The sequence below is a fragment of the Chrysemys picta genome, chromosome 2, assembly GCF_011386835.1.
Source record: "Chrysemys picta bellii isolate R12L10 chromosome 2, ASM1138683v2, whole genome shotgun sequence".
NCBI lineage: Eukaryota > Metazoa > Chordata > Testudines > Emydidae > Chrysemys > Chrysemys picta.
Genome location: NC_088792.1, coordinates 235,091,815 through 235,115,214, shown reverse-complemented (window position 1 = coordinate 235,115,214; position 23,400 = coordinate 235,091,815). Strand labels below are relative to the sequence as shown.

At 39.2% G+C, this 23,400-nt stretch overlaps 1 protein-coding gene across 6 annotated transcripts in view; it reads left to right on the top strand.

Moving 5' to 3' along the window:
- Window positions 1–23,029, top strand: part of UBE2W (ubiquitin conjugating enzyme E2 W) — a 38,961-nt gene extending 15,932 nt beyond the window's left edge. For 3 of the 6 annotated variants that reach the window (XM_024102795.3, XM_065585776.1, XM_065585774.1), the window contains 5 exons: window positions 5,213–5,304; window positions 7,308–7,410; window positions 10,727–10,882; window positions 11,957–12,050; window positions 18,819–23,029. In XM_024102795.3, the coding sequence (XP_023958563.1) occupies window positions 5,213–5,304; window positions 7,308–7,410; window positions 10,727–10,882; window positions 11,957–12,050; window positions 18,819–18,832 (459 nt within the window). In that variant the 3' untranslated portion in view covers window positions 18,833–23,029. The remainder of the gene's footprint in view (window positions 1–5,212; window positions 5,305–7,307; window positions 7,411–10,726; window positions 10,883–11,956; window positions 12,051–18,818) is intronic. The other 3 variants (XM_024102796.3, XM_065585777.1, XM_065585775.1) reach the window with 3 other exon arrangements.
- The last annotated feature ends 371 nt before the right edge of the window (window positions 23,030–23,400 follow it).

Sequence of the window (23,400 nt, the reverse complement as noted above, 5' to 3'; positions counted from 1 at the left end):
TATCTGAGAGAGCCTTCGGGACGGAGGAGGGAGGCTTGAAAAATTTGTAACTGCAGGAGGGAAAAAAGGTAGAGAAGTATTTAAAAAGATACATTTTACAGAACAATGCTTATACTCGTTCACGGTGAATAATGTTGTTCACCATTACATAGCACATGTGATTTTGGTACAAGGTCGCATTATGCATTTCAATATTGAGTGCCTGCGGCTTTGGTGTTAGAGATCACAGACGCAGGTCCGGGCAACAGAATTCGGCTTGCATGCGTCCATGGTAAGCCACTGTCTTTCGGCTTCTGCAGCCTTCCTAAAAGCAGTGCCCTCCTTTCCCATACCAAGCAAAGCCCGTTGAGTGCTGTGGTTTTCCTGTTAACGTGCAGCAGCAGAAACCAAACTAACCCCCTGTCCCCCATCCAATTCTCTGGGATGATCGCTTTACCCCTCCCTCCCCACCGCATGGCTGGTATCAGGGAAGATCCCTGCTAGCCAAACGTGAAAAGGTCAGTGCCAATGATTCCCCCCGACCCCCTTGGCTAACTGCAGGGAAGGATTTCTTTTCAGCCATAGGCAAACAGCCTAGAGGAACGGCCACCTCTGTCCACTTAATTAAATTCCCGTATTTCAACTAGGTTACCATGAACGATATCACTCTCCTGAGGATAACACAGCGAGATAAAGAATGGATGTTGCTTGAATGCCAGCAAACACCGGGACCATACGCTGCCAGGCTTTGTCATGCAATGATACCAGATTATTTGCTACTAGCATGGCGTGGTCAAGTGTCCTACCATGGAGGACGGAATAAGGTTGCACTGCCCAGAAACCTCGTGGAAAGGCTTTTGGAGTACCTCCAGGAGAGCTTCATGGAGATGTCCCTGGAGGATTTCCGCTCCATCCCCAGGCACATTAACAGACTTTTCCAGCAGCTGTACTGGCCGCGAATGCATCCCAAGTCCTCAGGGCAAAGTAATCATTAAAAAACACTTGTTTTAAAAGCAAGTTTTAGATTTTAAAAGGTAAACTCACCTGAGGTCCCTTCCATGGGGTCATGATCTTGGATATTGGGTTGGGAGGGTACTTCAGTCAGGCTGAGAAAAAGATCCTGGCTGTTGGGGAGAATGGAGTGCTAGCAGAACTACGGCAAGCTCATTGTCGTCCTCCTCCTCATCATCTTCACCGTCCGCAGAATCCTCAGGCCTGACTGAGATTACCCCCTCCTTGGAATCCACAGAGGTGGGGATAGTGGTAGCGGCCTCCCCTAGAATTGCATGCAGCACAGCGTAGAAGCGGCATGTCTGCGGCTCTGACCCGGAGTGACCGTTTGCCTCCTTTGTTTTTTGATAGGCTTGTCTGAGCTCCTTAACTTTCACGCGGCACTGATATGAGACCCTATTGTGGCCTTTCTCCATCATGCCGTTGGAGATTTTTTTCAAATGTTTTGGCATTTCGTCTTTTGGAACGTAGTTCTGCTAGCACAGAATCTTCTCCCCATATAGCGATCAGATCCAGTACCTCCCATACGGTCCATGCTGGTGCTCTTTTTCGATTCTTGGACTGTCTGGTTACCTGTGCTGATGAGCTCTGCGTGGTCACCTGTGCTCTCCACGCTGGGCAAACAGGAAATGAAATTCAAAAGTTCACGGGGCTTTTTCTGTCAGATTGCTGTCCAGAGCGGTCACAATGGTGCACTGTGGGATAGCTCCTGGAGGCCAATAGCGTCAAATTGCGGCCACACTAACCCTAATTCGAAATGGCAATGTCAATTTCGGTGCTACTCCCCTCATCAGGGAAGAGTACAGAAATCGATTTTAAGAGCCCTTTATTTCTAAGTAAATGGCTTCGTTGTGTGGAGGGGTGCAGGGTTAATTCGATTTAACGCTGCTAAATTCGAACTAAACTCATAGTGTAGACCAGGCCTAATATAAACTTTTGGAAAATTCAAACCAAAATAATTCTTTTCTAAAACATTTCCTTCATTCCATATGCATTCTAGCTTTTTCGTAGGGTTGCTCATTTCCTGGGTTTGCACTGTTTGCTCTATTTGCTTTTTTAAAATCAGAATATCCAAATCAATATTCTATTGGATATACCTTTAGCTATTCATATATAGAAGTAAGTGGGTATTTTTCACTTGGCAGTTAATGGCAGCTGGACGTATAAATCAATGACCGTTCATGATCTATTGGTTTGGACCAGCACATTTTGAAAAAAAGTTCGCTTATTGTCTTTGAAAACCCATAGTGTCGTCTTTCCAGTAGTGTCAACTAAGGGTATGTATACACTACATTTTACAACCCGTGGCAGCGAATCTCAGAGCCCGCATCTATGTACTCTGGCTCATGCTATAGTGCTAAAAACAGCTGGGTAGACATTGCAGCTTGGACTCTGAAGCTCAGGGAGAGATGTGGGAGGAGGGTCTACACCAGGGATTCTCAAACTGGGGGTCAGGACCCCTCAGGGGGTTGCAAGGTTATTACATGGGGGGTCGCGAGCTGTCACCCTCCACCACAAACTCCGCTTTGCCTCCAGCATTTATAATGGTATTAAATATATTTACATGTTTTTAATGTATAAAGGGGGTCGCACTCAGAGGCTTGCTATGTGAAAGGGGACACCGGTACAAAAGTCTGAGAACCCCTGGTCTACACAGTGGTTTTAGTGCCGGAGAGCAATACCGTCAGTGGGTTGGAAGCTTCCCCCATTATTTCCATGGGTTGCTTGGTATTATGCAATTTTTTTTCTGGATTATTCCATTTGATTTCATATATTTTGAAAGCACCTGGTGTGATCTGCGTGAGGTTGATTATATATGTGCATTATGTAGTTCAAGCACCTGGAATCTGGTAATAGGGAATTATTTAAGGTTGGAGGACTAGTGCCGTGGCTGCTGTGCTGCAATCATCTTGAAAAAAGGTGTAAATATTATCGTAGAATCATAGGACTTGAGGGGATTTTGAGAGGTCATTTAGTCCAGTCCCCTGCGCTCATGACAGCACTAGGTATTATCTAGACCAGTAGTTCTCAACCAGGTATCTGGGGCCCATTGGGGGGCCCCAAGCAGGTTTCAGGGGGTCTGCTAATCAGGGCTGGCATTAGACTTGCTGGGCCCAGGGCAGAAAGCCGAAGCCCCAGCACATGGGGCTGAAGCCTGGGGTTCCAAGCCCTGTCACCCAAGGCTGAAGCCGAAGCCTGAGCAACTTAGGGCTTGTCTACACTGGCACTTTACAGCGCTGCGCTCTCAGTGCTGGTAGCTACACCTCTTGTGGAGGTGGGTTTTTTTAGAGCACTGGGAGAGCTCTGTGCCGCGACTACACGTTGCCAGTGTAGACTAGCCCTTAGCTTCACAGGGCCCCCTTTAGCGTGGGGCCCTAACGCTGGCCCTGCCTTTTATATGCAGAAAAACAATTGTTGTGGCACAGGTGGGCGGTGGAGTTTTTATAGCATGTTGGGGAGGCCTCAGAAAGAAAAAGGTTGAGAACCCCTCATCTAGACCATCCCTGACAGGTGTTTGTCTAACATTGTGAGAGTCCTGCAAAGCTGTGGAGCAATCTGAAATAGTATGTTGTGCCTGAGAGCCACAAATGGAAAAGGAACAAGATTGCACAGGAAAGTTAGTTGCTAACATTTTGTTGGAAAAGAGCACAGTTCTAAATTTCAAACTATGCAGATGTTTTTAATTTTAATTCAGTTTCAGACCAAACACCTTCAACTCACAGCAACAATTTAAAGGACACTGAATGTGTAAATACTGATATCTCAGTATGTATGTGAAACTTTAGTTTTAAATTGGATTATGGGATTTTTTTTATCCTGATTAAAGTAACTGTTCTGTTTACCCATATAAGTGAATAAACAGGTTAAACTGTTTAGTTTTTAATGAGATTTTGTGGCAATGAGGTTAATTATGTATTGTGCAAAAATAATTTTTATTACCTGCCTTTAAATTTAATTGAATGTCCCCTTTTTGTATTGTAGTGTAAATAGGTTAGCACTTAATTTACATTATCTTTGTTTTGTATATATTTTGTCCCCTTTTGAGTTTCTGGAGGCAAGGTCAAATATATTTGCATGCTTGCAGTCTCTGCTAATTAGACTGGGAGGAGGGGAGAAAAATAATCAACAATTTGAGACTGAAAGAAAATAAATGGACAGCAACCTTCAGTTTTGAGTGCCTTTGATATAGAATAGGGGTCGGCAACCTTTCAGAAGTGATGTGCCAAGTCTTCATTTATTCACTGTAATTTAAGATTTTGCGTGCCAGTAATACATTTTAATGTTTTTAGAAGGTCTCTCTATAAGTCTATATTATATAACTAAACTATTGTTGTATGTAAAGTAAATAATAGTGCAGCAAGGTGGGCGGGGCCGACGGCTGGTATCCCAGGCTGGCAGCGTGCTGAGCGGGGCCGGTGGCCAGGACTCCCATCTGGCAGGGGGCCGGTGGTCGGGACCCCAGACTGGCTGCGGGCTGAGCAGGGCTGGCAGCCATTATCCCAGGCTGTTCATCCAGGCAAGCAGCGGGCTGAGCGGGGCCGGCGGCCGGCCCCGCTCAGCCCGCTGCTGGCCTGGGCTTCCATTCATCTTTTTCTTGAGCTGTGGAAGTTCAAAATAGCAGAAAGTGATGTTCGTGACTATAATATGTTCCCTTACACTTTTGTGTCAGTTTGTGGGGTTCTTACAGTAGAGATTAATGAGGCGCTGGACTTGCCTTTTGCAGAATAGATGAGCATTAGGTGTGAAATTTGTTAGGAGAAAATTCCTCCTCTCTCTCCCTCCCCCCGCCCTCGTGCCTGGGGCTGGCTCAGGCTTTGCCGCCTCTTCTCTTCGGGTTGTGTAGTAATTTTTGTTGTCAGAAGGGGTCACAATGCAATGAAGTTTGAGACCCTTTGCTGTAGGTAATCCACCTCTCAGAGAGGCTGTAGCTAGGTAAATATATTTTGGAATTATATAAACGAGAACGTGACTGAGTTTGGAGCTTGCAACTTTTCTCTTATCTAACCAATTATAATAGATGGTTTACTTTTTGTGGCAGGAAGCTCCCTTTCCTTGTCCTCAGGCACATTTTCTGTACTTCAAGTTTTGAGTAGGTAGTTGGCAAAAAATGAGTTTCAGATGTTTAATAAAAGCAAAACAGCAAAATGTACTGTAAATTAATGGGCTTTATTGTAATGTATAGTTTATGCAATATTTCAAATCCTATTTATATTCTTTTTAGAAGAGACTACAGAAAGAACTGTTGGCTTTGCAGAATGACCCACCTCCAGGAATGACTTTAAATGAAAAGAGTGTACAAAATTCAATTACACAGTGAGTGTGTAAATACTTTTCATGTTTTCTACATTAGCTCAAATTATAGATAAGTGAAATGTTTTTTCTAGAGTAATATTTTCTCCTGTTGATCCATGGATATAAAAAAGTGATGATTCACAAGTACACTGTTTAATATATTCACTAGTAACTGATAAACTGGATTATAATCTACAGTATGATACATTTCACTGTCTTCTATAAAGTCTAGGTCAGTGATGCTTGCACTTTTTTTTTATAGAATAAAAAACTTTTTTTGTCTGGAATTTTTAAAAATTCAGCCTAAATGTGCCTACACATTATCTGGCAGAGCCGAATTAAATTCTGGCAAACCATTCTAGATCAAAACTATTAGTCTAAAGTAGTTTGACATTATCTACATTTTGCATTAAATCAAGAGGGTATACTTCTTAGTCAACAATCTCTCATTTGGATTTCCTTTGTCTGTTTGATGTGCCCAAACAATTCTGAACTCAGGAGAGCAAAATCTGAAGGGCTGCTAATCATTCAGTTTTATTTAAAACTGCAGAGAAGGTGATGTGAGATCACTCCATGCTTTGACATCAACGGGAATGGGGAAAAGACTATAAGCAAACGATACCTTTCACTCCTAAATACATCAGTTACTGCCATCAAGGTAGATTTGACATTAAATCATGATGCAGGGGAAACAGAAGCAGAAGAAAATAAATATTGTGATTTTAATGAAATGTCAAGTGGTTATTGTATAATCCAGAGAAAGGTCCATGTTCTATATAGCCCTTGTAGCATGTGGCAATGGGCTAAAAGAATAGAAGAGAGTAAGATATTGAACTACAGCAAATGTTGATGAGTGGGCTACATGAATATTAAAATAGCTTGAGGGTAAGATGATGGGAACCAAGAGCAAATCTTCAGACTCTTTCAGGAAACTAATTATTATGGAGAATGGTGGTTTGTTTTGAATATTTTTGTGTTTTTCAAAAATAAAGTATAAGCTGGTTTATGCTTTTATTTGCCATTCTATCTATATGTCTGGAAAAAAAAGTGTACACTAGAAAGGTTTTATTGGCATCAATGTGGGGTGTCCATTACTTTAAGCAGCAAAGCCATAAGCGAAATATGTAGGTCATCCTAAGGGAATGTTGATAAAACTCTGAGCACATCTGACATGTATCATTGAGACAAGATAGACACGCAACCCTCTGACACCATTTTGAGTTACTTTTCAAAATAGTTGGACTTTAACTATGCATTTCCTGCCTTTTAGACAGTAAGTTTTTCCCTTTGTTATTGATTATATATATTTTTATATTTACAGGTACCTTTTTGGGCTATCAGTTTCCTTTATTGTTGCACAACCTTTAAAGAGGAGCTCAGTGATTAAAGTAGATTAGTTTGCAAATCAGCTACTATTTTTGTAGTGTGCTATTGTCTTGCTAACCTTCACATTCTCTTAGTTGCCAAGTTCTATATAGAACCACAAGTGATATTTTTGCAGATGTGAGTCAGGGAAAGGAGCATGCCCCTTTTCGTTCTGATTTAATGTTAGTAAACTGCATTTTATTTGTGACATTTCTATTATTCTTAAATCTCCTTGGCAGAAAAGTAAAATAAAATGGAAAGGGAGTCTGCTTTCACCTGAGGAAGGGGATAGAAATAATCATCACACAAGTTGTAGACTTGGTAATGACGCTGGGGGTGGACATATTACCAGTCTTTCAACTTGAGTACAAATAGGCATTTTATAGGGAAACACATTTGTATTTATTTCCTGAGGCATTGCTGCTTGTATAATCTACAACACTATAGCAAAGATTGAGTATATAAAATACCAAACTTGTTTCTCACATATGGAGGTTTGGTGTTAATTTCCATGTTGTATTTACTTTGCTTTCATGGTCATTGTAATACTGAAGAATAGTTCAGCTAGTAGTGCCATAATAGGTAGTTCATTCAGTTATTCTTTTGTATTTTATTTTAAATTGCTTGATTATTTTACTAAAGATTTGTATCTCTTTTAGGTGGATCGTAGATATGGAAGGTGCTCCAGGTACATTATATGAAGGGGAGAAATTTCAGCTTCTATTTAAGTTCAGTAGTCGATATCCCTTTGATTCTCCTCAGGTAATTAGTTTCTCTCTCCCTCCTGGTTACCTCACATTTTTTTTAGATTTTTAGATTATAGCTGCATGGCATATGCTGAATAGTAACATTGTCCACGCTTCTTGTAATTTTAAGGTTCTGTCTTAGTTACATGGGTTTCAATTGTACACTCAGTTGTGCAGTTGCCACCTCTTTTTAAAATGTTTCTGCAATGGAGAAATATGTCCACTTGTCCTCATAGGAAGAACAGAGTAAATCTGAAATTTTTGAGTGTCACTTGAATCCTCTTGGGGATTTTTTTATGACCAATGAAAGAGCAACACAGGGGCAGTGATTCTCTGCTTTTGGAATATAGAAATAGAGTGGATGACAAACTTCTTTTTTCCTCTATTCTTGCCTCCAAACTCCGGTGCTGCTCCTTAACATCACTTTCCTTGCAGTTTCTCTGCTGCTCCTGTTAGTACTGCTGGGGAAGTACTGTAGGTAGGACCACAGCTGTGATTGTGGCAGGGAGCACAAACATAGATGTTGTGGCATGGTAGGAGAGGCTTGATAATCTAGTGATACTACATGAGTTAAGGAACAAACTTGGTTCATTTTTTCTTGAATCAGCAGCAGGAGCTGCAGAGGAAGTGCACTATCCTGTTGGAAAGGTTGCCACGTTGATCTCTAGTGACAACAAACCAACGAAAGGAGCAATATCAGTGTTGAGCTACATTCACCTTCCACAACCAGAGGGAAGGTTACGAAGTGTGGCTTTCAAGGGGAAGGTGCATAGGTAGAAGACCCTCCCTCTACCCCTTGAAAAAAGAGGAAAAACCTAGAGTGAGAGAACTTTAGTCTTCATGTCCTCTCAGCTGAAAGTTCTGAGTTTGTGAATTAATACTAATCGTGGTGATTTCTGTGGAGACATATTTATTGCAACTCATTCAAAAAGCCATACGAAAAGCTTAACCACAAAGATATGTTTAGGTACTGTGGTAAAAACTAGAATGCTGACTTTTCAGTCTTAGGTTTTAAGGAACAAACTGGCACCTGCACATCTGCACCCATCAGGTTTGCAGTGAAGTACTCATAGGTGATCCACAAGAGGGTAGCCACTTTCATTTGGTTCCAAGTAGGTACTCTTTGTACTCATTACCCAAAGTGTGTGTGTGGCTGTGTGCAACTTATTGTAAAACAGTAAACAGACCAATACATGTACACTGGTTAGTACAGAAAACAATTAAGTATTTAAGTAATGGATGCTTGACTGTTGAAGATAGCCAGAACTTCCTTAATAAAAATTCTGCCATATAATAAGTTCCTCTTGTGTAATTTAACACCTTGATTCTAACAAAAGTGCATATATAGTGTAAAATAACAGTTTAAACTGTTATCACTTAAGCACTCAGTTGTTTTCTGTCTCAAATATATGTTGTCTCATAGTGTGCATGCATTTGCTTACTGAGTTGTGCATAGATTTTATTTTTTGAAAGGAGAGACATTAGTTTGAAAAAGAAATATATTGCTGGATGTCTGAAAAAATAAGACCTTCAGTATTTTAGGAATACCAGTAATAGCAGTATAGAAGTTCAAAGTGAAGTGAGGAGGGTGGTCTTGTGATTAAGGCATTGGGCTGGAACTCAGAAGATCGGAGTTCATTTCCTGTTCCGACCACAAGGAGGTCCTAGGTGACATTGTGCAGGTTGTTTAATTTTTCTGCATCGGTTTCCCATCTATAAACTGGTGATGAGGATGCTTCTCTACCTCATGGGATGTTGTGAGAATGTATCCATAAAATATTTGGGAAGCTCTCAGGTGGTAGGCCATAAAAATATATGGATAAAAGGGAGTTATAACATCATCTAGTGATGGGTGAATACTGTGGGAAGTTGCTGATGGTTGGGTGAGGGGATTGGATGAAGAGTTGCGTGGGTAATGCTGGCTGCTGACGGTGCTTCTTTCCCTCCACTTTCCTTGTCCTTTCTTTGAATTCTGGGTCAATTATATATTTGATTAGTGATAGAGGTTTCACTTACGGGCAGTAATTGCCAGGATCGCTCTTCTTTCCTCGTTTTGACCTTGGCAATGGGACTCTAATTTGATTCCTGTCTATTTCTGAATACTTTTTTCTTGTGTTATTTTGTCCACCTCAAAATCATCCTTCAGATATGGTACAATCTAAAATTATATATTTCATATGTGGCAGCATGCTGTGGTTTTATAAATCACAACTTTTTGTTAGTCTATAGCAGGGGTTGGCAACCTGCGGCACGCATGCCACAGGCGGCATGTGGGCTGATTTTTAGTGGCACGCTGCTGCCAGCTGGGGTGCTGGCCGCCGGCCCGGCTCAGCCCGCTGCCGGCCTGGATTACGGAACCCCAGACCAGCAGCGGGCTGAGCAGGGTCAGCAGCTGGGACCCTGGCTGGCAGGGATGAGCCGCTCAGCCCGCTGCTGGTCTGGATTCCCAGCCGCTGGCCCCTCTCAGCCCGCTGCTGGTCTGGGGTTCCGTAATCCAGGCCGGCAGTGGGCTGAGCGGTGCCAGCGGCCGGGACCCTGGCTGGCAGGGGCCGGCGGACGGAACCTCAGACCAGCAGCGGGCTGAGCGGCTCAGCCCGCTGCCGGTCTGGGATTCCATCTGCTGCCCGCGCTGCCGGTCTGGCACGTGAAACATTTTACTGGCACGCAAAACCTTAAGTTAATGAAGACTTGGCACACCACTTCTCAAAGGTTGCCAACCCCTGGTCTATAGCATTAATTACCAAGCTTTTTTTCTGCTGGGACCTGAATCAGTTTCCTAAAACTTACATTTCTATTGTATTTGTCGTTGTAAGGAGACCTACTCATTTGTGAATCTCATGGTATTTCCAGCTGAATAATGTTGTAGGTTATGGAACCATTGAAACACAATGTGGTGGGTAGCTAGTCCATAGTCCTTTCTCTACAGAAGAATAAGATGAGGCTTTAAGACTGAAAAATCTTTCATGAAAGCTTTGTGATGTCTTTATCGCTATAATTTAGAGAAGCTGTCTTTGCACGTTTCTGTGCTGCACTGCTGTTTATAAATAGTGATTATATTTAACCTTTCACTTCTTCACACTAGTTCTTTCTGTCATACGTACAAGTTACTTTGGACCAGATTCTGCCATCCTTATGTTAATTAGTACCTTACTTAGCAAAAAGTCCTGTTGAAATCAGTGTAACGACAAACAGAGTAAGATACTTAGTGTAAGAAAAGATGGCACAATCTGGCTTTTGACTATAAGGCATTACTGTTTCCAGAAGACACAAGCACGTCTGTTTCTCATTTAAATGTTAACAACATATGCTAACTGTATTTTATTCTTTTTTAGGTCATGTTTACTGGTGACAATATTCCTGTTCATCCTCATGTTTATAGCAATGGTCATATCTGTTTATCCATTCTAACAGAAGACTGGTCCCCAGCTCTCTCGGTGCAATCGGTTTGTCTTAGCATTATTAGCATGCTTTCCAGCTGCAAAGAAAAGGTATGTTTGTTTTTTTTAATAATGCACTCAGAGTAAAATAAATGAAAGCTGCAGGTTTTATACTTTTTCCAAAGTCTATATTTCTCACACTTGAATAATGTTACTTTTTTTCTAATATTCAAACAAATATGCCATAAATTAAAACACTGAAACGTTTTGAGTAGTGCAGATGTCGACTTGCTATAAAGATTTTGTAGGAGGAAACCATTTTCTATTTGTAAAGAACCAAATTAATTCCAGTAGGATACATTATTAGGTTCCTTTTTTTTTCTTTCCTCATCCTTCATTTTTCCAGTTTGTTCTCTTAGCACAGGAGAGTCACACAGATGACAATACATTTTTGTCTCTTAAGTAAGCAGATATGGCACTTGCAGCAGATCCATTGAGGCTCAATTTTTTTACATAAACATTTTTCAGAGTAAGATCACACTTGAAATTGGAGTTAGATTTGTTTTACAGCAGTCAGTTATTGTATGATGCTGTTTTGCCAGATGTCTATTCTCACCACATCACAATTTCAGTTCTAATTATTTGCAGGAAAATATATATTATTGGGGTACAAAATAATGCTTTATAACTATTTTTTATTATTTCTGTGAGACTCCCTTTTCACTGTGACCACCTTGTGACTTTTTCAGAAAACTGCTCTACTCATTAGGCTATTGATAGCCTTCACTCATGAAGTTCTGCAGCCTAACCCAAGTCTATCTGTCAATCTCACCAAGCTATGGGAAGCTTCATATAGACTGGGATTCGAAACTATACTTGTGATACATTGAAGCCAAACTTCAAAAGTATTTGTTAGGCAGTGGTTTTAGTTCCATTTGCCTTTACAAATAAGAGCGATTAATTAGTTTTCTCCATCCACGCTTTCTGACAAATCTGTCTGGGTATCCCTGCTTAAAGTTCTTGCTAGAAAGGTACTAAAGTGACTCTCCTGATCAGTGTAGACAGGGCCTAGTCCTGCTTTTAACACATTTTACAAAATGTATGGCATTTATTCTTTGAATGTAAAAGCTTATTTAAATAGATAATATACTGTAAGTGATATATTGATTATTTGATTATTTTTAGGTTTTTTTTCTATTGCAGAGGCGACCTCCAGATAATTCATTTTATGTAAGAACATGTAACAAAAATCCAAAGAAAACAAAATGGTGGTATCATGGTAAGTATTTAATTTGGAGTAGGAATTTCAGAGGACTGCTAGGCTGGGTTCAAAAAATGTAACAATACAAAGTAGGATTTTAAGTAATTTTAAACACTTAAGCTTAGCGAATTTGGAACATAAAAACTTTTCCCAGGACACCAAATAAAATATTTTTGTAAAGGAATAAATTACATTTTAGTAGGAAAACTGATTAGGGTTTTAAATATGCAAACTTAAATGGATATTTGTAGACGAGATCAGGATGTAAAACAGAAATTTGAGAGTGGAGAAAATCAGTCAGAATAATTGGTTGATTGTAAGCATTGTGAATTTTTATGAGCAACAGATTTTGGAAATTGCTAATACAAATTAAAAGAAGCTGAAAGTAAGAGACATGAAAAAGAAAAGATCTATGATTATTAGTACTTCTAAAATTGCTCGGGAACAAATCTTAGCTATAGCAATTCTAGATGAGTACTTAAAAGGTAAAGAGGTTAGCAAAACCAGAATGCTGTAATTATTTTAATATAACCCTGATCTGTTAAATACAATAGATCATGTGTTGGTAAAGTACATTTAATACTATGTTCTCTGAAATAAGTGTATATGGGATATTTTAATTGAAGAATAAATATCTTGGATGATTGTCATTGCTTGGCATTGGAAGACTTGCTGCAACTAAAAAAAAAAAGGCATCCTGGAGCTGTTTTCCCCTGACTTTCAGAATTAATGTGAGACAAGCAGCTCTTAAAGAGTTCCTAAGATTCTTCAGGTTAAATCCTCTTTTCTAGTAGAATTTGATGTAGGGTATTACTCTGTTTCCAATGAGAACTTAACAGTATCAACTGTTGATATATATTTAGGTAACTTTAATCTGTTTATCATTTGCATGTACATTACCTTATTTTCAATTTCAAAATTGAGCCAAGAGTTAAAGGATAGCAAATCCTGTCATCCACAAGACTAATGTGATGTTTTAGGAACATTTCAATAATCACGTCCCCTTTCTTCTCTTGTAACATGTTTTTTTTTTCCTGGTCCTCGCTTCCCTAAATCTAGTCAGTTTTTTTTCCTCTGATTAATTCTGGAGAAATATATAATACTTTTTTTCTGGAGGATGTGAGCACTGAAGAATTATCCGTGAAACTAGGTGGGCAGACGATACCAAAAATGCAAAGTCTGAAGGTTCCAGAATCTGGGGAAATGAAGGACAAAATTAGAGCTAAGATAATAAATGCCTGGCTCAAATGGAGAGCGATAAGTGGTATAATATGTTACAGGATGAAACCAGTCAGATTGAAAGGGAAAGTCTATAAAACTTTCAGTTTTAATGTGTGGCCCTGAGTGTTGGGCAACAAAGAAACACGAGTAAATGATCTGTTCCACAGAAATGTCAAGGTTGAGATATGAGTGGTGTAGCCAAGAAAGAGCATGTGAGGAATGTGTGTGTTAAGGGTAACGCCCATAAACAAAAAAAATGAGGGAGTGCAGGCTCATGTGGCTTGGTCGTGTAAAGAGCAGTTCTGACAATAGTGTGGGTAAGGAACAGATCAAGACTGAATGAAAAAGATAAGAGGCCAAACCAAGAAGTAGTGGAGGGATGTCATAAACAAAGATGTTAGGATATGATGTGAAAGAAAGTATGGCATTGAACAGAGCACAGAGCAAGATGATTTGATTGAATTGACACAAGGAAGATTTTTTTTTCTTAACAATTATCTTATTTACTCTTGGTAGTCATCTTCCAAGAAGACTAGCTAAGAGTGTTTCTTTAATAGCTTTCATTTTGTGATGAGATCTGCTCTAATTTTAATCTTAATCTGTTTAGTTGAGACTCTTCTTTAGGATTTAGGGCTGAAGTCTCTGCAGGGTAGCAATCTCTAGATGCTACTCCAGTTTTCCCACAAGTGAAAAATTGGATTTGAGAATGAAAATCTAGATATAGAAATAAACATGGTTATCTGATTCTGAAAGTTGATGACTAGCATTTGTTTAGTGGCTGAACTTCTATTTTCCATTCAACTAGTCATCAAATGGTTCTTTACACAGTGGAAAATTCTCCAGCCATTCTTTTCTGATTGAAAGGTAGAAAAACAGAGTAATTGCAGAACAAAACTGGATAACAGTAGATAAAACTAGAGTGAGATCAACTCAGACTTGGGAAGGTTACAGTCAGGAAAGGACAAGTCTGTTTAAAAAATGACTCATGCTGCTGAAATTGGAAAGTTTTCATATATATAACACCTAAATCAATTTTCACTCCCTTTCCTAATTGCTAATTATCAAAGATGTGATGTTCTCCCCTTTGCTCAGTTCTTTAAAAATAAGTGTCCGTTCTGGAGCAATACTGGACTATTAAATTTTAAATTTGTCTCAGAACTTGTCTATCTGGTGAGTTAATGCATAGCAAACCAGGGTGTGAATCTGCAGCACACTAACTTGCTGCAAACTATCTGGCAATGTGAAACCTGTTACTGACTACTAAATGTACTGTAGTGTGCTTTGAGGTATTCACGTTTCAAGAGAACCTATTACTCCTGGGGGAAGTCTGTGCCACGGCACATGCAGAATTCATGTCCCCCGCAGATTTCTTTGCTTCCTTGCAGAAAAAGATGGGGAAGCAAAGGGAAGCCACAAGAGCGGTCACGCACCTCTCACCAGCAGCATGGGTTCATCATTTCAGGCGCCCGGAGCAGCTGTCAGAGAGTTAAATCATCACAGGAGGGACTGGGGCTGGGGATGTCCCGGCTGGTGGCTCCTACCCTGCGCCAGGCTCAGCTGCTAGTCCTGGCTGGGCTGGGGGCAGGAGAAGACGGGACTTCCTCTTCCCTCCCCCCACTCCCCCGCAAGGAGCGGCTGGGGCTGGGTCAGACCCACCCCCTGAAACTTCCCTGGTTGCAGGAAGGTACCCTCCTCCCCCACTTCCTAACCTCATTTTCAGCCACAGGAGGAGGGGGTCACTGTACAGGGAGCTGCTCCCCCGCCCACCAAATGCCTGTGTGTCTGGACCCCCCGCCGAGCCTCCCCTGTACCCAGAGCCCCCCGCACTAGACTCAACCCCCACCGATCTCTACCACCCCTTGCATTCAGACCTCTGCCGAGCCCCTCCCCTGCACCCAGACCACCCCCTACTGAGCCCCCCCCCACTTGAACCTTCACCCCAACAAGCTCCACCACCCTGTTGAGACCCCTGCATCCCCTCCCCCCATCCCCTAGACCCTGCTGAGCCCCAACCACCTTCACTTGGACCCCATGCAGACTCCCATTCCCCCTGCACTCAGAACCCCCCCAACAAGCCCCTGTACATCCAGATCCACCCCCACCAATCCCCGACGGAGTTGCCCAGACCCAGATTGCCCCACACTAAGTTCCTCCACACTTGAATCCTGCCAGGCTGAGTCTGCTTGCCCCACACCTGGGCAAGTGTGAGACTCTGTCCCTCTCATTTACTATCTTGGTGCACCAGGCATGGAGGGGCAGGGCCCTGGAATGTTTCTGTAACAGACCCAGCCCTTGCACTGTGTCAGTGTCAGGTACAGCCTCACCACTGAGTCTGTCCCCCTTGGTGGGAGGTGTGGGGCTGCAGGGTGATCTCTCATCTCCGTGCAGCCAGTGGCCTTTGCTCCCCACTACTATGCTGGAGCCTGCACATGTATTTATTGATGAATAAAATATGCGGATTTTTGCAAAATTTTGGTCCAGAATTCCCTCAGGAGTATCCTATATTGCCCTTACTATCCTCTCTTCTTAATTGCACGTACTGTAGTTAAAATCCTCTGCTGTTGCTATATGACAATGGCACCGGCAGGGAGAGTTAGAAAGAAATTGTTTAAAATCTAATTCCTTTGATTGAAGATGTGCTGGATTGTGGGAAGTTGGCAAGCTTAGCTTGAGAGCTGATCTTCCTGCTTCTGCAGAAGAGCTGTCCTCAGCCTTATATATTCTTAGGAAGTTGTTGTGATCTGCCCTTTTCAAAGCAAGAGGAAGCAGTCAGTCCCATTTTCCCATCTCCCTGTTGCAGGGGAACAAGCATTTTCCCCTTTTCCAAAAAGTAGTTGGTATTCCAATCATAGCCACGCAAGTGGGGGAATAATGCTCAAGTGGGAGCCTTTATAGTGACACAGGCATATGGTTGTTCTCAGATCTGCCCTCACCCCATCTGATTGTGACTCTTTGGGGATTTTGTCTCAGATTCCAAATAAACAGTGTCACTTAAGGTGTTTTGATGTGTGTCCTGAGCGTCCCCTACCTAGGCAGGAGATAAATTCCTGTGGAGGTGTTTGTCCTCAACCAGTGTTGCTGATTGCTGATGCTTTTCCTGACACCCCTCCAGGACTATCTGTAGATGGTTCAGATACTCGCTCTTTACCTCTAATGTACCCTGTCCAACTTGTAAACAAAGAGTTTTAGTTCTTCACCCTCCTTCTGTTGCCATGAAGTCGTCTTTTTCATGTACTGTTATCAAGGAAAGAGTATCTTGCAGTCAGGATGGAGTGGGGAGTATATTTAATTTAAAATATCAATATTTTTTTAAATTTAGAGAGTACAGAAATATTGATAAGGACAACACTCATTTTTTTTTATTTAGGCTTAAACAATTTCTTGTAGCTTTTATTATGTACATTTTAAGACAACACTATTCTCACCTCTGAATTAGATATACATGCAAAAACAGATAAGGCAAGAAAAGTAAATGGCCAAATTACCACTCCTGAGGACAGTGAGAGACTCTTTTCAGATCTCTGGTATGTTTCCCCCCCCTCCCCTTCTCCACTCTCTTGTTGTTAATCACTTATCTTGTATCCCTTGTTTGATAACATTGTGCAGACTCAGTTTACCAAGTTACCTCATCTGTGTACCTATATAATTAAAATATTCTCCTGCATAAATCACAATAACTAACCTGAACTAATACATTTTTGCTTATCCTGCTAAAACTCTTTTATCTGTCTACTTCTATCTAATCTCTGCTGTCACCCCCTCTAGCTCTATCCTGTTCTTACCTTACAATAGTGGTTATCCTTCTTACTGATCTATTTTTATGGCCTTGAGTTTTTACTTGTTAGCTTGTCTTGTTGCAGGGGCTACACCTGGAGCCCTCTTGTCACTCTGCTTCATCTTGCTATTTGCATAGACCAAAGGTTTCACAAATAAGACACAAAAACCAAGTGTCACGGTTTACACAACCTTGAAGCAGTTTCAGCTGAGTTCTGAAATGCTGCATCAATAGAAATGCATTCAAAAAGCCAAAATTCCTTTATATAGTCTTCTTCTTATAATACTACATTCATAACATTAATTTCTCTAACATTATTTGACATATATATTTGAGTAAAACAATTAATTACAGAGTTATCTAAAAAAATGTGAATAACTCCACTATAAGATGAGATTTGGAAGAGATTTTAAAAGGCAGAAATTTTTCAGGCAGAAGTATCTGCTGTAGCATTGGGCACTATGGGGGGCAGGGCGGGAAAGCCTGACAAATTTGGTTTGGAGTATGAATGGGTTTTTTTCCCCCAGTGTGCTTTAGGGTATGTCTACACTGCAATAAAACATCTGTGGCTGGCCCATGTCAGTTCACTCGGGCTTGCAGGACTATAAAACTGCAATGTAGGCATCTGGGCTCAAGCTGGAGTTTGGGCTCTGGGACCATCCCATCTTGCGTGATCCCAGAGCCCACAGGCTGAGCCCTGTGAGCCCAACTCAGGTGACACAGGCCAGCCACATCTGTTTTATTGACATGTAGACATATCCTCTGAGACACAGATTCATCCTTAAGCTTAATTTATTCAACTGTCTATAACTTAGACCATTTTTGTGGACAATCTTCAAACGACTTTTGGAATATTGGGGGAAAAAAGAAACCAATCTGAAAGTTAGTGTATTGCCATTAATAATGTTTTACTAGGAAACTGTGTGGGAGCAATTACATACATTGAATTGATGGAAAAAAATTCTATGTGAAATACTTTAGGTTTACAATGTCAACTTATTACAGTTTGCCTTCTATTATATCAACTACAGTTTTTGTGGTTGTTCCTAAGACACTGTCATCTGTGGCAGAGAATAGCAATCTTCTCCCCTTCTATTGAAGTTTATGCTTACCACCTTCTCACACAACTGCATGTAATTTTGTAATATTTCTTGCAAATATTGGTCAGGAAGCCACTTCTTGAGTAATCCAGCTTGTCAAATAACTTTTTTCAAATAAATGGTGAAAAATCTTGTGTAGTTTGAACTCAGTTGTAGGTGACAGTGTGGTTTCCTCAAAATGTGGCCTCCCTAGTATTTTTTCTTCTGTTTGCAAAGTCTGTGTATTTATTTAATCTCTTAAGAGCATTTCTTAATCATCAAAAGCTCAAAGCATGAAAACTAAGATGCATAGTGTGTACAGTGAAGGGGCAAAATCCTGAGAGGAAACAGATTTTTAAGTTCAGGTTTACAATGGATTGTCTGGATCGTTAAATACTGAATACAAAATATTTAATATGAAAAATAACTGTCTTTTGTAATGAGATTAGTATATACCAACATTAATAAATCATAATTTTGATAAACACATTTTTCCTAAATTCACGGTGTAGCACTGGGGAAAGTTTCATAGTTTTTTATCTTGCTTTGTAATCTGTATTCGATTTCCTTAAAACAGCAGTGTTAGACATTTGTTATACTTTCACCTACGTGGTAACGTATATGCTAGGAGTCGCTTCTGCATCTGTACCTCTCAGAAAATTGGGATTTGAATGTATATTTGTTTTCCATAAATCTTTTTTTGTTTTAAAGATGACACCTGTTGATGCCACCATTTTGTGATCCTCCTAGCAGAAGATTGTCCTACTGAGAAAATGAGCACTTTGATCATTCAGTCTTTGAACTTTAACCTTTGACTGGAAGTGATCTATAGACAATGAAGACTACTTCCTTTGACTGCATTTTTACTAGTGTGCATTCTGGGCGCATGTTGATCGCTGGTTCAGTCCATGCAACTGACATGCTTTAGTCATACAGTATTAATGCAGGTGTCTGGAAATGTCAGAAAAATTCCATTTATTTTTATTTTTAAGCTTTTGGCAGAATTCCAGGTCTTCATGTATTGTGCAATAACAGTTGAACTCCTTGGCAGTTTTATGGCATCCATTGCTGGCAATGGATGTTATACCAGGAAAAGTTTTGATCCTGCTGCAAAATAAATTGATTGGATGGTAGGTCTTATGGAAAGTTTCAGATATATTGGGATTATAAGTAAGGGATCCAACATTACTTTGAAAGCATCCCATTCTTTTATATTTGGATTCTGTGCACTGATCACAAAACTAGCAGCATAATTAACATGCTTAGCTAAAGGACTGTAATAAGATCATTACATATTTATTAAATTGTTCATCTGCTGTCAAATTGGTTCAACATGGAAGGTTTTCAAGTGACATTGGGAGATAGGTACAATTATCCCTATGGTGAAATAAAAATACCTTTTTTGTATGGTAGTTACTCATATCTCTAACACAAAGATATGAGTAATAATTGGGTATGAGTGGCTTAATCAAGACTTATTTTTTGAGATACAAGAAGATGGCAGTGATATAATTAAATTTGCTGCAGTCCACAATTGGGCCTGTAATTTGTACATTAGAACTTTTTTCCATGTAGATTGCACACTGTTACTTCCTGCTAGCCATCAGCATGAGCCCTACTGCCTACACAATTTCATTTATTTATGTGTTTGAAAACAATCCATATAACGTTTGCTGTTTTTGTTGTGTTGTATGTCTGTTTGAATGTTACAAAACAATATTTTGATTGAAAAGCTTTGTCAGAAGATATTTTCTTGTAAATTATTTCTTTACCTTGTAAGCATCATCTTGTCTTTTAATCCTGTACTATAAAGAAAGAAATACATTTTTGACAGAGGCTTAATGTTTTGACACAAAAGTGTGGACCTTTTTATTTAAGTTTAGACAAAAGTATATTTTCTTAACTTGCTTGTCCTACAGGCATAATTTTTTTCCAGCTTTTTCTTCACAAAAATTTAATTACAGCTAGATTAACTTTTTTCTACAGAGAAATAATTGTTGAAAAATAGGTAATTGTTCTCACCACTGTGTAATTTTATGATACTACAAGTAGGCTGTCTTTTTAGGAAGCACTGATGTCTTTTATATACTTAGTACCTTTACACATATGCAACATTTCTATAACAATGCTGTTTTTACTGTTGCCTTATTGTTGACTCTTTTTAAAAAAAAAAGTAGTCAATAAACAAATGTCTAAATCAAATAACTATTTACTTTATTTTTAAAATAAGAACCAGAAACAGCTAAACTTAAAAAAACAAAACAAAACAAAAAAAACAACAAAAATTGGCTGAAAATATTTTTTTACTGCTGTATAATTGACAAATTGTATAGCCTTGTACATACGTCTGTATGTTATCTAATGTTTAAAACATAAATTTTAAAAAGTGTAAATGCTGAACTCAGGGTGGGTAGAACTCAAATGGATCAGCTTTGTACAGCCATTGAATTATGGATATTATCAGTAAAGTAGGGCTACTATACTATCTTTTCTATTATATTAGAAACCCTTTTTGGCCTTTATAACTCAACAGTAAAAAGTAGTTGTGAATATAAATTTGGTGTATATATCCTTTCACAATGAACATTTAAAAAAAGGGGGGGGAGGGTAGAAAATCTGTCAGTTTTTGTTGAGCCAAAAATCACTTTGAGAATTGAAACAGTTGTGCTCCTAATTATAACTAACTTGTATTTAGCATGAATTTGAAGATGTAAGTTAATCATAACAATCCAGTTAATATCTGCAAACTGTTACTATGCATGAGCAGTAACTTTTTATGAATATTTAATCTATTTCTTATTAACATACCTGCTCTGTATTACTGATTGACTTGATTGATGTATCTTTCAGAATTCCATGTATTTCTCTTCATACAGCTGGTTCACATAATGGATCATGTCAAATATTCACTTGCTAATCCACAGTAAAGAAACAGTACTATGACACAACTTAATGCCGCTGAAAGAATTGTTACAGTGCATCATGTCAAAGATTGATGTAATTGTTTTCATACTGTGGATTGTGATAATACAATATAATGGTTTGAAGAAGCTTTATAATGTACTGTATCTTATCAGAGATACATGCTGTAGTGTTTAGCATTATACCTTGATTCACCTATCAGCACCATTGTATGGATTAACATAGAGATGAATAAGTAAATAATCAAATAGCTGGTCTCATTTATGCTGCTGTTTAAAACAAAAGAAAATATGAAAACCGTGTTAAAGTAACATGGATATTCTTATTTAAAACCAAAAAAGCAAGGTATATTAAAAGAGGAAGAATAACAAGTTAACGGTCTTGGATTCTGCGTACTGTTGCTGTTTGGTAGATAAAATTCACCCTGCAGAGAGGACCAGCACAAAGCCTGTGTGCCACATAAGTCCTGAAAATAGTGAAGTTACTCTGATAGTGCTGTGCTGTCTCAAAATCGGGTTCACATTGGATGTAAGGGGTATTGGCCTTCCCCATTGGTGAATTTTACCCTGTGTGTTGAACTCTGTCTGTCAGTGGGAGTTCCTCATATGAATTGGCAACAGAATTTGCTCCAAACTACCTTGCTTTGCTTTTACATCAATATTCAGATTGTTATACATTTTGTTTTGTGTTTAGTGTTTATACCATAACACAATAAATACTTATTTTTAAAATAGATCAGTGCCCTTGAATGGAAATAAATGTGACCCCTACATGGTGAAGTACAGAAGTGATTGCAAAATGATGCAATGGAAATCGAGATGTTTACGTAACACTGTGCTTAACTTTTTCCTCCTCAAGTATATATTGCAAAGGAAATACTTTCTTTACATTTGAATACTTTAATATGGAAGGGAGAATATCCACTAGATTATTATGCTGCTTTGGCGCTATTTTTTAGTTTGCATAGATATTTATATACACTTATGTCATGGTTTTGGTGTCCTTTTGGCAAGCACTTTAAATACTGAATGGGGAGCAGGAATATATTAGATTCTTTTTTGTTTATTTTTTGGGGAGAGAGATTATATTATTTCAGAGTACATTTTTGGACTGTTCTGGGAAGACATTTATAATGCATCACATCAATAAATTTGTTCATAATTTTGTGTGGTTTCTACTTCAGAAAGGCATGAAAACTCATCTTCCACTTCAGAGGAAAAGGGAAAACTCTTAGTATCCAAAAATTAATTCTGTGAAAAGAAAGGTCTTTTAAATATTTGATTGGTGACAACAAATATTATTTTAGATATTTTTGGTGTTTGGTGTTTAGCAACTTTCTTTTCTTAAAATCTAGCACAACATAATTAAAATTTGAGATAAGTGCACATTAAAGTGACCTTTACTGTCAGTTCTAAAATAGAAGCCAAATGGCAGCTGAACTCCCTTTGATCCTTACAAAAATTAGTTGTAGGAAAAAGTTAATTAAACTGAGCAATGGGAGGAGAAGAGAGAGATTGACTTCGGTTTGTATGTATGTACACTTAGTTGTTGATATGTAATCATGTGGCAGCCCAATGTTTCCACAACTCCTACAACAGGAATTGAAGGGAACGGAATTTTGGATATCTTTATAAAATTGGAAGAGATTGAAGGTATTATGTGCTTTAAACTCTCAAAATAAATAATTCAGTGTCACTAATTTAAAAATGTTTGGCTACTGCTGTTATATTTAATTTTGATTTTTTTTAATAGCAGTACTATATATTCTATGCTCTTAAATATTTTTCTTCCTGTTATGCTCCTCTATTCTGTATTCTAAAGAATATTCATCAGATTATTGGGCATTCTTAGTTTAATTTTCCATGGTAGATTAAACATCTTTGGAGCTTTTTTAGGTTGTATTCCTTTTTTAAAATAAACTTGTAGTGCAAGATCATTTTAAAACATTGTAATTTGAAAATAAACATTGTGAAACTGCTCCCTTTGTTAGTGAAGGCAAATATTGGTAAAGCTAGTGGATCATTTTCCTATTTGTTAAACATCTGGAAGGGTATAAGTATCTACACACTAAAATGAGATTGTACAGCCCTGTTGTCCTTCCAGCACTATTGTACACCTCAGAAATGTGGCAGATGGTGAAAGTACACAAAAGGAAGCTGAATGCACTCCACCGATGGTGTTTAAGAAGAATATTGTAAATTCGTTGGAGAGATTGTGTAATCAATGTGGAAGTGCACTGCAAGGGACAGCAGACTCTGGGCTCAATGATTGGATGCGGATGATCATAGAATATCAGGGTTGGAAGGGACCTCAGGAGGTGATCTAGTCCAACCTCCTGCTCAAAGCAGGACCAATCCCCAACTAAATCATC